General features: G+C 38.6%; 1 protein-coding gene across 3 annotated transcripts in view; it reads left to right on the top strand.

Moving 5' to 3' along the window:
• The window catches only part of SLC25A13 (solute carrier family 25 (aspartate/glutamate carrier), member 13), a 207,937-nt gene that overhangs the window by 161,670 nt on the left and 30,742 nt on the right, over positions 1–15,525 (top strand). For all 3 annotated transcript variants that reach the window (XM_011974699.1, XM_011974698.1, XM_011974697.1), the window contains one exon: positions 8,384–8,524. In XM_011974699.1, coding sequence (XP_011830089.1) covers positions 8,384–8,524 — 141 coding nt within the window. The remainder of the gene's footprint in view (positions 1–8,383; positions 8,525–15,525) is intronic.

Genomic DNA, 15,525 nt, shown 5'->3' with positions numbered 1-15,525 from the left:
TCAAGGCGGGTGGATCACTTGAGGCCAGGAGTTTGAGACCAGCCTGGGCAACATGACGAAACACTCTACTAAAAATACAAAAAAAAAACTAGCTGGGTGTGGTGGCACACACCTGTAATCCCAGCTACTCAGAAGGCTGAGGCATGAGAATCACTTGAACCCAGGAGGCAGAGATAGTATTGAGCTAAGTTCATGCCACTGCATGCCAGCCTAGGTGGCAGAGAGAGACTCTGTCTCAAACAAACAAAAAAAAATTGATGCTGAAATGCATCAAAACCAGCCTGCTCGTCATCCTCTTTTAGAAGAAAAAGATGAGTAAACCATAGCATTACTTATTAGGATGTTACCAGATATGTGAGTTGGTCAGAGGGACTCCTAGCTACAAGTACAAGGGGTCCACTCTACCATTGACTATGTGCAAAGTAGCACATTTTAGCTACCTTTTTAAGATACTCGGCCAGATGCAGTGGCTCATGCCTGTAATCCCAGCACTTTGGGAGGCTGAGACGGGCAGATCACCTGAGGTCAGGAGTTCAAGACCAGCCTGGCCAACATAGTGAAACCCCATCTCTACTAAAAATACAAAAATTAGCCAGACGTGGTGGTGGGCACCTGTAATCCCAGCTACTTGGGAGGCTAGGCCTGAGACTCGCTTGAACCCAGGAGACGAAGGTTGCAGTGAGCCAAGATCATGTCACTGCACTCCAGCCTGGGTGAGAGAGTGAGACTCTGTCTTTAAAAAAAAAAAAAAAAAAAAAAGATACTCAGTGACTGTGACTCTACATATTTGAATCTTTCCATTTATCTAGTCTTGTGTTAAACTTTAAAAATTTCTGACACTTTATCAATGTGTGTAAATGTGTACTGATATAAGATCCTCTACATGATTTTTTATTCAGAATATTCCTGTCTTCAGACATCTTCAGGAAACCCTGCTGGGGTTTTGTTTAGGAGGATTGCTTTGAATTTAGATTAACTTAGGAAAAAGTTATAATATTTGACTGTTATAATCATTTTTAGGAAAATTTGCATTTTAAATTTATAGCCCAAGTGACATATTTGCAACATTGAATCTAATAATACTTATTTCTCTTACATTCAAATGTTTATGTGCCTTTAAAAAATATTTTTTTTCTTTATTTTGATCCTATACATTTCATGTTAAGTTATTCTTTATTAATGCCACTTGTAAAAGAATAAAAATATGTAAGATTTCTTTTGGTGTACCAGTTCCATTGTTCTCCTCTAATAAAAATATATAATGTTTTCGAATGTCGGGTCCCCTTTTGAAAAATGCTACAAAAAATGTGTTCACACTGGTGCTAGTAGTATTCAATACTAATACAGTGGGCAATAAAATGTTCCTCAGTTCCTGATAATAGCCTGGGTGAGAGTCCACGTGGCACTGAACTTAGTAATTTGTCTTCTACAGTCGTGGGTACACACAGTGACTCTTAATAGAGAACCCACTGTGGTGCTGCCTGCAGCTCTGGGTCCCCTGTGGCCAGGTACAGGTAGGCAGCCCAGTGCACATGTGCAGCCCTAAGCCCTGTTTAAACACACGGCTACCTGCTGTACCTTCTAACCTGTTTTGAGTTGAGGAATAGAATGCGTGAGCCTATGAACTCACCTCTGTGGTCATTAGCTGCTTCATCTTCTCTTCTGTGTTACAGATCACAGTAACTTAATCATAACTTCCTATGGAGAGCCAGAGTATTATTTTACTATTGATTCTGAAGGAGTCTTTTGTTGCTGATGGGGTTTATGCATCGGAACTTTAGTTGTTCTTGTGCCAAATTCAATTCCGTTTGATTTTTTTTTTAATCTTCAAAGCATAAATAGTAAGGACAACTATGATTTGTCAGTTTCTGCTCTGTAACAAATTTATCCCCAAACTCTGTATGTCACTAAAGCAAATCCAAACTCTTCATGTTCTACCTTTCACTTCTCCATTCAGAACTTGTACTGTTATGCGTAAGCATGGCATAATTATCCCTAGTAGTTTTATCTTTTCACTCTCTTCCCCCTAGATATTTTCTCCGAATTACCCTAAATGAATTGTCATTGTCTCTTGATTGCTCTCGTAAACTACTGTCATTTTCTCACTTTCCCTTCCCCTGCTAGTAGACTAAACAGCTCTCTCCTTCCCCAGCATCCTCTTTCCAATCCTAGTCACCCCATGTGCTTTGCCTCCCTGTGTCAGTAGACGTTGGTCCTTTTACCTTCTCACTTCTGGAAGCCGTGTTCTTAACTCTTGTGCCTGGATTGCTGTACCACTGGTGTACAGCAGAGGTTTCTCATCACTTCATAGGTCTCTCGTCACTTTCCATTTTTCTCCTTCCCCTCCCACCTTATCTAAGCCCCTGCCTTCAGTTATGTACGTGGAGTGATGCCCTCATCTATGTCTCTCATTCCTCTTAACTCACCCTTCCACTGCCTTCTAACTGTGTCATTATTCGTCTTTCCAACACTTTGTTCCTACTACACAGATGCAAAAACTTGGATTCTTTCTTTGAGCTTACCCACTCTTTTTGCCCTATATTCAGCAGCCAAACCCTGTTGGTCTCTGTTGCATCCGTTACCCAGCCACCTCTACCTCAGTATAGATATGATTGTTCTAATTCTGGCCTTTTATCACTCACCTAGTCGGCTAAAACCCTAATTGTGATCCCTGCCTCAGGCTCTGCCTCCCTGATGAGCCCTCTCCCCTCTGCTCCCTAGGCATCTTCCCAAGGCACAGATAATGCTCAGACCTCTACAGCTCCCAAGCTGTGTTTACCAGCTCTCCTGCTGCTACGTAGTCGCACAGACCATCTCCAGAATACAGCCTGTTCTTCTAGACAGCATCCTGGACCTTCCATGGTTTGGTTCCAGCAATCTTATTTTCAGCCACCTTCTTTCATACCCCTTCTCCATGCTATCTAGAGCAAAAAGCTGCTATGATAAGAACTGTAAGTGTGCTCCTGGCATCCAGCTGGTCGAGCTTGGAATCCAAGCTTCACCTTCCTAACTGTGTGACTCCAAGCATGTTAAATAGCCTCCTTTACTTTTTGTAGCCTCAGTTTCTTCACTCAAACCAGGATTGATTGATTGATTGGTTGATTGATTGATTTTTATTGAGACGGTGTCTTGCTCTGTCACCCAGACTGGAGTGCGGTGGCACAATCTTGGCTCACTGCAACCTCCGCTGCCCGGGACCAAGTGATTCTCCTGCCTCAGCGCCCTGAGTAGCTGGGATTACAGGCACCCACCACCATGCCTGGCTAATTTTTTTGTGTTTTTACTAGAGATGGGGTTTCACCATGTTGGCCAGGCTGGTCTCAAACTCCTGACCTCAGGTGATCTGCCTGCCTTGGCCTTCCAAAGTGCTGGGATTACAGGCGTGAGCCACCGCACCTGGCCTATTATTTATGTTATTACTTACCTTATAATACTATGAAGACCAAAAGAGAATTTTTTTTTATTTTTTTGAGACAGAGTCTCACTCTGTCCCTCAGCCTGGAGTGCAGTGGCATGATCCTGGCTCACTGAAATCTCCACCTCCCGGGTTCAAGTGATTCTCCTGCCTCAGCTTCCCGAGTAGCTGGGATTACAGGCATGCACCACCATGCCCAGCTAATTTTATATATTTAGTAGAGACGGGGTTTCACCTTGTTAGCCAGGCTGATCTCGAGCTCCCGACCTCAGGTGATCCACCTGCCTCGATCTCCCAAAGTGCTGGGATTACAGGCGTGAGCCACCATACCTGGCCCAAGAATTCTTAGGGAACTCTTACCACAATCCCTGGTATTTAGTAAGCTAGAGGAGCCTCAGTAAATGCCAGAGGATGATGATGTTGATCTCATTATAATTATCATCCTCATTAAAATTTCGCTTGACATAAGTAATGCTGGATATATTAGCCACATAAGTGTGGTATGCCCTTGTCACTGTGCCTTTGTGCCTTTCTCTGCTTAGAGTACCAAAATCCTATTCACACTGCAGTCCCCAGCTAACATGTTACCTTCTCACTGGCTTAATCACCTCCCAGCCAGGAGAGCTCTTGCCCTCCTTTGAACTGTCATATCCGCTTGTCTGGACCTTGGCTCTTATCATATAATTATCTATCCTCATTTTCCATTTTCTGTATTTATGAGGCATATAGTTATCGAACTCCATTGAAAATCCTTTCCTCTTCTTGCTGGCTATATAGCCCTGGGTGCATTGCTATATTAGTTTGCTAGCACTACCAAAACAAAATACCACAAACTAGGTGGCTTAAACAGCAGAAATTTATATTCTCACATTTCTAGAGTCTGAAACTTCAAGATCAAGGTGTTGCCAGGTTGGTTTCTTCTGAAGTCTCTCTCTCTTTGGCTTGGAGATGGCCGCTTTTTCCCTGTGTCTTCTCTTTGTGTCCTACATGTCTGTCTCAATTTTCTCTTCTTATGAGAAACCAGTTGGATGGGATTATGTCCCACCCTAAAGACCTCTTTTTAACTTAATTTCTCTTTTAAAGTCCGTGTTTTCAACTATAGTCACATTCTGAAGTATTTGAGAGTTAGGACTTCAACTGTGACTTTTGGTAGAACACAGTTCAGCCCATAAAAACAATTGCTTTAATCATTCTGTGCTTCAGTTTCCTCTTAATGTAAACTCTGCAAAAAGTACCTCTTGAGTGGACTGAAAATATGTAGTATATGCAACATATTTATATAAAGCAACACCTTAATACCCCATAATAGATGTTTGATGAATATTCATTACCTCTACCCTTGCTACTTCATGCTCCTTGAGAATGGGAATGAAGTATCTTGTGTCCTTGCAGTTCCTAGGACAAACTTTGAACATGATTGCTTGTAAATATTTGGTGAATGAAAAATCAAGTAGCAGAAGTGAGTCTGTAATAGTTGTATGCATTTCTCTTTCTCTCTTAGATGGATCCAGATACTAGATGGTAACTAAGATTTCAATAACAAAGAGTATACTAGGAAACATGTAGAAAAGTCAGTGTTAGCGCTGTAAGTATAATATGCCACACTGAGCCAGTTCAGTATGAAATATTTTCCTGTGTCCTACTTGCCACAGTCTCCAGAAAGTCATAGGGAAATGATTTGTGACAAAATTGCACACACACAAAAAAACAGTATCTTCACACAGCCAGAGCTCTCAAGTGATGAGGGACACAAAGACATTGTGCACAATAGGTGTTCCTGTCCATTGTCTGCCGATTCAGCTATCTTTGATCTCTGCAAAAGAGGAACCATGGGTATGGTACTGTGAATGGATAATAGACCAGGAATTGGAAGAGCGGCAGGCAGTGTGCTGCTCAGTGATCAAGTCATGGTGAGACCCAGACACCGTGCATCTGATGATAAGCATCTTCTCTTGGTGCCTTGGAGTCTCTCATTTCCTTCCAGTTTGACTCCAAAGGGCCTGTTTCATCTTCAGCACCTTTACAATGTGCCACTTTGAGTCTGTAGGTTCTTTCTTTCAGAGGCCACCACAGGTAACGGGTACATCATTATGTTTTCTTGATATCACTACATTCTTTCTTCCTGGTGCATCTGCCTCCTGCAGCCCTCTGAAGTGGATTTGACTCCTTATCATCCCTAGTGATAACTCACTTTGCTGTTTTAAAAGAATTGGTATCTGTCGATTTGCTTGGAGTCAGGGAGTTGAGTGTAAGTTCTTATTTTATTGTATATAATGCTAGCAACTTTTACCAGTGTTAGTAAAGGTAAGAGATAATAAAACAACAATTCTGTACCCAAGAATTCTACCCTTTCATAACAGCACCACTTGGATATGTAGACAGAGTTTGTTGCGAGATCAGATATAAAACAAATAAAAGTTATTTGTGAAATGGAAGACTGGGATTAGAAACTGTGGCATTCAGGAAGCCAAGTAAGTTGGTTTTCAAAATTGACAGAGATTCTAGAGACGGTGTAGTGCAGGGATTGTCAGCCTCACTGCACATAAGAATCTCCTAGGAAAATTTTAACAAGGACAGATGCAAAGTTCTTATTAAACTGTCAGGACTGAAGTTCAGAGGTCACCATATTTTAAAAAGGTCTGCAAGTGATTGTAACATGCATCTATGGAGGAAAACATCAATGTAGGGGAAAAAGGGAAAGAAACCTGCATGTTTGGAGTAATGGCTCTGTCTTGAGCACTGTGCTGGCTCCTTACATTCTCCACCTCTTTTTATCTTCATAGTAAGTGAGATGGTTTGACAAATAGGGAGACTGAAGCTCTGCCTTGATGTGGGACACTCAACTGCCTCCTTCCCTGCTGTTGGCAGTGCTTGGATGAATATGCATTGTATTCCTCTTCTCTCTTCCAAGAAGACTGGTGTTCTCTGATTATTTTGCATTTTACCCTGGGTAGAGATGGTCTTACCCTCTTTTGAGCTTCAAAAAAATCAGCCTTCAGCCTAATTCCATCCTGGTGAATCTTTCTCAGCAATTCTGCCCCCATAAAACAATCTTTACATTTTGAATTTCTATTCATTTTTCTAAGTATTCGTAAGATTTTCATATGAAGAGTTCTGGTTCAGAAATAGAGAAAATCCTTACTGTGCCTCTCGCGTGGTTACTGGGCTAGGTGTGTTTCAACTCATCATTCTGCCAACTGTAAATAGCTCAGTCTGTATCGTATGGGAAATGTAGGTGCAAAGTCACAAAACACTCAAGGGCTGTAAACAACTGGGGGGGGGGGTAGGGGGGTGGGGAGGGTATTGTTTTTCCCATGGACCTGCAGGTTGCAGCAGCATCTGAGCAAAACAGAGCTGTCCTGAGCAGTAGGGCAGGGAGCAGCATGTCTTTGTGTGGACCAGAAGGCACCGGCCTCTGGGTGTGTCATCTCACACTCTACTTCCTAGAGTAAGGCCCTTTCTTGGGCCTTTCAGTGAATCCAACCCAGGTTTGTATTTTGTGTTGTCCCCCCATCCCTCAAAAAAGTTCATTTGCACTTAAGGAAGAACAAGAGTGTCTTGATTAAGGTATCAAGTTGGTAAAAATGGAAAAACACTTTGATTTAGGGAGTTAATGAATGAACATCTTTCTTTGATTCATTAACCTTACACATATTAGGTAAACTGTGTATAGGTGTTTATTTTTCTTTGTGGAAGTAACACATGATCTATATAGAAAAAATTTCAAATACATCAAAAAAAAAAAAGGAAAAGAAAGATATTTGTAATCCCACCACTTCAGAAGCACCACTTTGGTGTATTTCTTCTACATGGTGGTAGGGGATGGCAGGGGGAAATGTGTACCAGTATTTTAAACATATGAGCATTTTTACTTAAAAGTCTATTTTGAACATTTTTCACAGTTGACTGCATAGTATCTCCATGCATGAATATACTCAAATTCATTTAATCCATCCCTTACCATTAGATATTTATGTTGTTTCTTATTTTTCTTTCCAGCTATTATAAATAATACTTCAAAAGACATCCTTGTAGCTAGTTCTAATTAGTACAGTATAGTTTGGATAATATAAAAATTTCATATATCTGTGACAAAGAACAAGTTGAAATACAGTAAGAAAGAATGTGATTGCTTGTGATAAATATGTGATAAATGTGATAAATATGTGAAAAATGTGATAAATATAGGCTTAGCTTCAAAATATCTAGCTTAAAATTACCCTTATAGTGTACTTTAAAGATTTCACTGATGATCTTGGAGGTGAGGCATCTGGCCATTGCTGGAATGAAATAACACATGATGTTCAACATTTGGGTAGTAATTGACTTAGTGCATATTTTTGCTACTTTCACATACCATTTATCTCATATGAAAAGAGCAATTCTATACACAAGTAATACATAAATAAAATTATAAGAATATGCAACTCCATAAAATGAGATTTGATGTTTTTAAGAGAAAAAAATGATAGCTTTCATGTAAGTTTACGTGTTCGCTGGCAGTTTTTGAATCATTCCCAGAATCATGAAATTCATCATTCAGGAGCCTTTGTCCTCCTAGTCCCCCTTCTATTCTGAGAGGCAAATCTGTGTCTCCTCATTTGGATACGAATGCTTTTCATTTTATTACTGCCTTTGTGCCCTTGGCTTTGAGCCCTGCGGTGGCAGTTGTTTGTGCTTCAAGGAGCATTTGTAATTTCAGTGTGAGGACTCAGGGAGGTCAAGAGAAATCTCTGGTCTTTGCCCTCCTTCAGCCTCCACATTAAGGACGTAGGGCTTCTTCCTAGGCAGTAACTGTATTTTGATTCATACTTGTAATCCCTAACCACTTTGATTGATGGGATAAGGACTGAAACTACATTCTCTTGAGGATAGAATATTCTTATCCTTGAGAATAATCATTCATCTCTTCCTAACCCATCTCACTATTTCTTTGCTTTGATCCTAAATCTTTTTTGTTATTTTTAGGCTGGAGGCTCCCAGGTGATTTTCACAAATCCTTTAGAAATTGTCAAGATCCGTTTGCAAGTGGCCGGAGAAATCACTACTGGTCCCAGAGTCAGTGCCTTGTCTGTTGTGCGGGACCTGGGGTTCTTTGGGATCTACAAGGTAACTTTTTTTTTTTTTTTAAGTCATTTATTTGATTACTTTCTCATCTCCTAATGTAGAAACTATTCTTCAACATGAAATCCATTTTTTGTTTTTTGTTTGTTTGTTTGTTTGTTTGTTTGCATTTCTACACCTAGAGAAGATGTTCTACCCAAGCTGCAGGGGCATCTTCATGCCAGTTAGAAGGAGGTGCCCCTTCCTGCCATCTGCCAAAAAACTATCCTCACCGGTACGCAAATCCAGGATGACCTATGATAGGAATTGTGCCCTCTAGAGTTGTTCAGTGCAGCTCTTTGCAGCAACACTGGCTAGAACTTTATTTGGATTTGTTATTGATATGCTGAGTTCAGTTCAAGGAGAAACCTATATCATAATTTATTTTCTGATCCTATATATGTGGTTTGATCCGTGTTTTCTCTATATATGTATGCCTTGTCTTATTATAAATCTTAATCATTTTTTCATTTAGAAAATGTTTTTTCAGAATGATTACAAAACCAAACTTCTAGAGGATTCTTGAAATTTGTTATTCATACTACTCTACCAAAAAGTTATAATGGAATTTACTATAACTATCTGCCTATATGCCAACGTATAAGGCTTTATCAAACATAAAGTAAACACAAGTTTTCAATGAAGAATTTTTTTAAAAAACATTACGCTAGCTTGACTAAGTAAACCTTTAGGGATATGGGAGAAATGTCAAATGTCTACTTAAGATAGTTTCATTTATTTACACAGAATGTATACAGTCACATTATATAAAATTAATATTGCTTTGTTTCTATAAACACATATCAAGAAATATTCAAATTATTCATGAATTTTGAATCAGCATCTTGATCTCCACTTAACCCACTTTTTAGGTCATCTATTAGCATGGTTTTGCAGAATACGTCGTCTTCATTTTTATCCCAAGCTTTGCAATTTGAAGCGTTTTTGACTTTTATGTATGATATTGTTCCTGCAAATTTTATTCCATAGACACATAATATTAAGACAGTCAATTTATTTTTTCCTATTCCCAGTTCATCCTGAATGGATATAACTGGTCCCCATAATGTAACAACTTACCATATTGCTAGAGTAAACTTGAAATGACTTGTTTTGACATTTTACGCGGTATTTGTGAGATCCTCCTCCCAGACATACTTTTTTACTCTTTTCTTTTTAACCTGAGTTTTGAAGTGACCTCAGTAAACATCCAGAATTAGTAATAATTGTGGCTGTCTCAGGAGAATCTGCCTTCCCCGAATGGTACTCTGCTTCTCAGGGTCAAGTGATTGGAAAGAGTACTCCATGATCTGAGACTTTGTGAAGATCGAATATAGTGTGATGCCCTCTTTTCTGGGATTAATTTTAACTGGGGAAAATCCTGCCTTATATTTAAGCATATGTGGTACTTAGGAATAAACCTGCTGATTTTTTAAGTAGAACTTAAAATGTTCAATCTGGGATTCTACAATGTAACACAATGTTCTGTAACTATTTTGCTTACCAATTTGTTACCCATCTGTAAAAAATAAACACTGTTGTCATGAGGCATAGCATTGTTCAATTTGAAGAAAAATCATCTTTTCTAAATTTTTAGGCTCTTGCAGTCTGTAATATGATGTAGCAGCATGTCATTTTGACAAGATGCCAGGAGTCTTTCAGTGGGTTGTCTGGTAAAAAGCACTTAGGTACTATGGCAGTGACTGTTATCGAAATGTCTAGATGAGTAAAATGGTAGGAACTTGTTTGCTAATACAGAAACAGAGACTGTTAAACTAACTACAAATGATACAATACTGGGACTTAGTGCTTTTCATCTTCACATTATTTAATAATCTTAATCCCCTTTAACACTTCTTGGAAGTAGTTGGTATCCTGATTTTGTAGTTCAGGTGAATAGAGGCTGCCAACCATGGTATCTGAGCTGAAACTGAGGCTTAGAAGTTTCTTGTTTCCACATTTGTGCTAAAATTGCTTTACTGAAATGTGCAGGATTGCTCAAGTTTGAGCAAGAGAACTCTCCCATGTGAAGTTAGTTTAATTACTAGTCTAGTAGTTTAATCTAGTTCAGAAGCATTCCACAGGGCTTGGTGCTCACTTCTAAAATGCTGTTTTTGGTGTACTGGTAATTAACAAGAAAATCAGTAATGCTTTGGAGATGTTGGAACCTTGATTTCGTTGCAAGAAAATGACCTAGTAATCTCTATCTTCCTGTTGGTCATCAGTATCAGCTATATTCAGAAACCTGGGAGTCTGGATTTCATTCAGCAGATGTTGACCTCTGTGGTTTGGTCTCCTTTCAGTCTGATTAGCTCTTGTATTACAAGTCTAGTTGGTCCTCATTTATATTTTCCCAGCATTCTGTCTTGGACTTTGTTTCTTGTGAACCCCTCTTCTCCAGTCCCACCCCACTTCACCTTTACATGGTCAGACATCACAGCAGGTTAAGATCCATCTTTCTAGGGAGCATCACAGCATTAGCATTGCTTTGTAGTTTAATGTGTTTTTGTTTCAGGATAGCACTTTTTTCTGTTTCTAGTCCTGGTTAGCTAGAAAAATGCAAATGACTAGAAGTGACCTCACACAGTACTTTTAAACCTGGTATGTGCCCCTCCAGGTGGGTCTTTAAAAAGAAGAACCACTGTCCTAGATTTAGTTGAGACAGGTAATCTTTCTCCTTCCCTCTGTTCTTTTGTTTCTGTTGTTAACATTACAATGCCAGACCCAAGAAGGGTGAGTGGTTGGCTCTGTCTGTGTGTTTAGGCCTGCTGAGCTTTAACCTTACCTAAATTGGAAAATCAAGCTTTCTGTTTTTCTCCTGTATTGACTTGCAAAATAAGCAAACTATTCTGACTTCCCAGTAAGTGGCAATTAGAGTACTTGCTTTAGAAATATATTTGCAACTGAAAAAAAGTGGAAAACAGTAAACATTTTGCATTCCTAAAGTAAGAAATAGTTTAGCACAAATATAGTAAGCAATGTAAACAAAGCCCCCATCTAAAATGCTAACATTTAGAGAGATTTAGTTATAGCACAGAGGATGTAGGTGATTGAAGTGAAGGCAGCATAATTAATTGCCTTTGAAAGAGCTATTTGAATGTAATGTAGCTAAGAAAACAAATCTGCAATGTCTACTTCTTTTTAAAAAGAATTATGAGGATGTATTTCCCTTTCCCTGCATAACTTCTGTTTTATTACATAAACCCCTGGAGCATAAAAATAAAAGTCAAATAAACTTGACATAGAAAAGAAAGTTGTATCCATCTACTTTTGAACATTACCTTTTCCATAGGAGCTGTCAGAGCGTTAATGAGGAGACAGATTATACTTTAGGAATTGAATGAAACTTATCATTTAACAGTAAATGGCAGCACAGCTAATTAGGCCAAAAAGATGCTTTATTAGGAAGCAGTGGAACAGTCCATGTCTCTTTTTGAGTACAAAACATGGTCAGTGAAGCAGGGACAGCTAGGATCCATCAAGCACTGTTTTCAAATTCTGTAATCACAAGTTAAACCTTAACTCTGGCATGGAAGGTCACTTAGGAATATGAACTCTGTCTGCTGTGTTCTAATCAAAGGCATTGTTTTTCTCCACTGCATTTGACAGTATTCAAACATATTTTTATCCATATACATAAATGTTGTATACATGTGTTCATCTATAATGTGTGTATAAATGATTCATTGGAGCTATTGTTCATAAACTCAGAAAGCAAGTTATGATATATCAGTATATTCTTGTTTATTCTGTCAGTTATCTCAAACATTTTTTTATTTTAAAAAGTAAAATATAATTTATATTTCAAAAAAATCAAGTAATTTAGAAAGGTGTATAAAGAAAAGTAAAATTATCTCTCTACCCTTTACTGCTCCATTCTCTTCAAAGTATAGCTACTGCTTAAGATTTTATATTAATGTATCCTTAAAAAAGAAAAACTTTCTGCTCAGATTAGTATTTCTCTTTCAAAAATTTCACCAATATCAGCATCAAAAGAGTATGTATGTTTTCAATAGCGAAGACGTAGAATCACCCTAGGTTACCATTAACAGGAGATTGGAGAAGGAAAACGTGAAAACTACACACAATGGAGTACTAGACAACCATCAAAAAGAACTAAATTATGTCCTTTTCAGCAACATGGATGCAGCTAGAGGCCACTATCCTAAACAAATCAGTGCAGAAACAGAAAACCAAATATCACATTTTCACTTGTAAGTGGAAGTGAAACCTTGGGTACACATGGGCACAAAGACTCCAATAGGAGGAAGGGAAAGAGGAAAGGAGGAAAGGGCTGAAAAACTTCCTTTCGGGTGCTATGCTCAGTACCTAGCTGACAGGATTAATAGAAGCCCAAACCTCAGCATCACGCAATATATCCTTGTAACAAACCTGTATATGTATCCCCTGAATCTAAAATTAAAATGAAAGGAGAATATTTTACTTTTCTTAAGTAAAATTGTGTCTTAACACAAATAGAATCTTTTCAAACACAATATATCTTAACGCTCTTTCCTCATTTTAATAGCTGTATAAATGTTTGTGTTTAACCGTTTCCTGTTGATGAATATTTGTTTCTAGTTTGAAGATATTACAAGCAATGCCATGGTGATCATCCCCGTGCATATTTTAACATACTTTTGTGATTGTTTAGAAAAGATAAATTCCTAGCATTGAAGTTGTTAGGTCAAAGGACATGTGCACTTTTTAGTGTTAATAGATTTTGTCCAGTTTTATCAGTTTATCTCTTTTTCCTTGGTAACATGTAAATACTCATAAGACTAATTCTTCAACTAATCATCTTTTGAAAACTTGTATTTTTACGTGCTCATAGCCCGACCTGAAGGAAGCAATTGTTTAGTCTACTTTGAGAATACATTGTCGTTCTAGTTTTCTGATACCTGGGGACATGCTATGGTTTTACAACCAGCCTAGGGATAGTTCTCACCCATCCATTTCTGCTTTTATCCTTCATCTGAACCTCTGTGAAAGCCTCTTTAGGGCTTTCTTTATTTTGACTCTTGACTCTCCTAAATCCACTGTTGCCACAGCAGCCAAAGTGATCCATTTAAAATGTAAATCATATTAATTCACTCACTCAGCACACTCTTATTGAGAGCTTACTGTGCCAGGCACTGTTCCAGCCTTTAGGAGATGGCTGTTTAAAGCCAAGTCCCTGCTCACAGTATATTGGATAGGACAGGTCAGCCATCAAGAAAAAAAGATACGGCCGGGCATGGTGCCTTGTGTCTGTAATCTCAGTATTTCAGGAGGCCAGGGCAATCTCTTAATGCCAGGAGTTCAAGACTAGCCTAGGCAGCATAGCAAGACACCATCCCTACAAAAATAAATAAATAAAAGTTAGTGGGACATGGTGGTGCATGTCTGTATTCCCAGCTATTTGGGAGGCTAAGGCGGGAGAATCACTTGAACCCAGGAGTTCGAGGCTGCATTGAGCTATGATTGCACTACCACACTCTAGCCCTGGCAACAGAGCGAGACCCTGTGTTTTAAAAAAAAAAAAAAAAAGGAAAGGAATACACAAAATGAATATGACATCAGCTGGTGCTACCATGAAGAAAAAGAAGCTGATTTAAAAAATGAGCAAAGGACTTGAATAGATACTTCTCCAAAGAAGACATACCAATGGCCAACATGTATGTGAAAAAAGGATGTGAGAAGATGTTCAACATCACTAATCATCAGGGAAATGCAAATCATAACTACAATGAGCTAGCACTTCATACCTGTTAGGATAACTATTATCAAAAAAAAAAAAAAAGATAAGCAATGGTGAGGTTGTGGAGAAATTGAAATCCTTGGTGGTAGGCCAGGTGCAGTGGCTCATGCCTGTAATCCCAGCACTGTGGGAGACCAAGGCAGGCGGATCACGAGGTCAGGAGATCAAGACCATCCTGGCTAACATGGTGAAACCCTGTCTCTACTAAAAATACAAAAAATTAGCTGGGCATGGTGGCATTTGCCAATAGTTCCAGCTACTTGGGCGGCTGAGGCAGTAGAATGGCTTGAACCCAGGAGGTGGAGGTCGCAGTGAGCTGAGATCGTGCCACTGCACTCCAGCCTGAGGGACAGAGTGAGACTCTTGTCTCCAAAAAAAAAAAGAAAAGAAAAAGAGAGATCCTTGATGGTAGAAATGTAAAGTGGTACAGTCTCTGTGGAAAACAGTATGGAATTTTCTCAAAGAGTTAAAATGGAACTACTGTATAATCCAGCAATCTCACTTCTGGGTGAACATCCAAAAGAATAGAAATCAGATATCTGAAGAAGATGTCTGGACTACCAGGTTCATTGCAACATTATTACAATAGACAAGCTATGAAACAACCTAAATGTCTATCAACAAAGGAATGAATAAAGAAAATATGGTGTATTATAGCCTTAAAAAGGAAGAAAATCCTGCTTTTGCAATGAGATGGATAAGCCTGGAAGACATTATATTAAGTGCAATAAGGCAGTCACAGAACTTCAAATACTGCATGATTCTATTCATATGAAGTATCTTAAGTGTACATTTCTTGATGTATGAGAGAGAGTGACCGAGTCTTTTCACAAATATACCAACACCGAAATTTGAAGTAAGTTAATAAGTAAATAAATAAAAATATTGTGTCTTACTCCTGACAGACTTTTATTCTCTCACTTAAGGAAGGATTTTTAGAAATTTAAGGAGAGAGTATCAAGCACACCTCAAGGAGTCAGGTTTTGTATCTAATATGTGTGAACATTTGAAAAATACTACAGGTCATGTAATGTCCAAAATCACTGCTTAAAGGTTGTATTAAACAAAAACTGGAAAAAAAAAACTTTAAAAAATAATTTCAAATTTTATTTTAAATTTGGGGGTACATGTGCAGGTTTGTTGCACAGGTATGTTGCATGATGCTGGGATTTGGGATATGAATGATTCAGTTACCGAGGTAGTGAGCATAGTACCCAACACTTAGTTTGAAAAAAATGATTTTTCTTTTTACAAAATTTCTTGTTCC

This window comes from Mandrillus leucophaeus, unplaced genomic scaffold (assembly GCF_000951045.1).
Source record: "Mandrillus leucophaeus isolate KB7577 unplaced genomic scaffold, Mleu.le_1.0 Scaffold148, whole genome shotgun sequence".
In the NCBI taxonomy this organism is placed as follows: Eukaryota; Metazoa; Chordata; class Mammalia; order Primates; family Cercopithecidae; genus Mandrillus; species Mandrillus leucophaeus.
The sequence above is the reverse complement of the archived record's forward strand: the minus strand, read 5'-3'. Positions and strand labels throughout refer to the sequence as shown.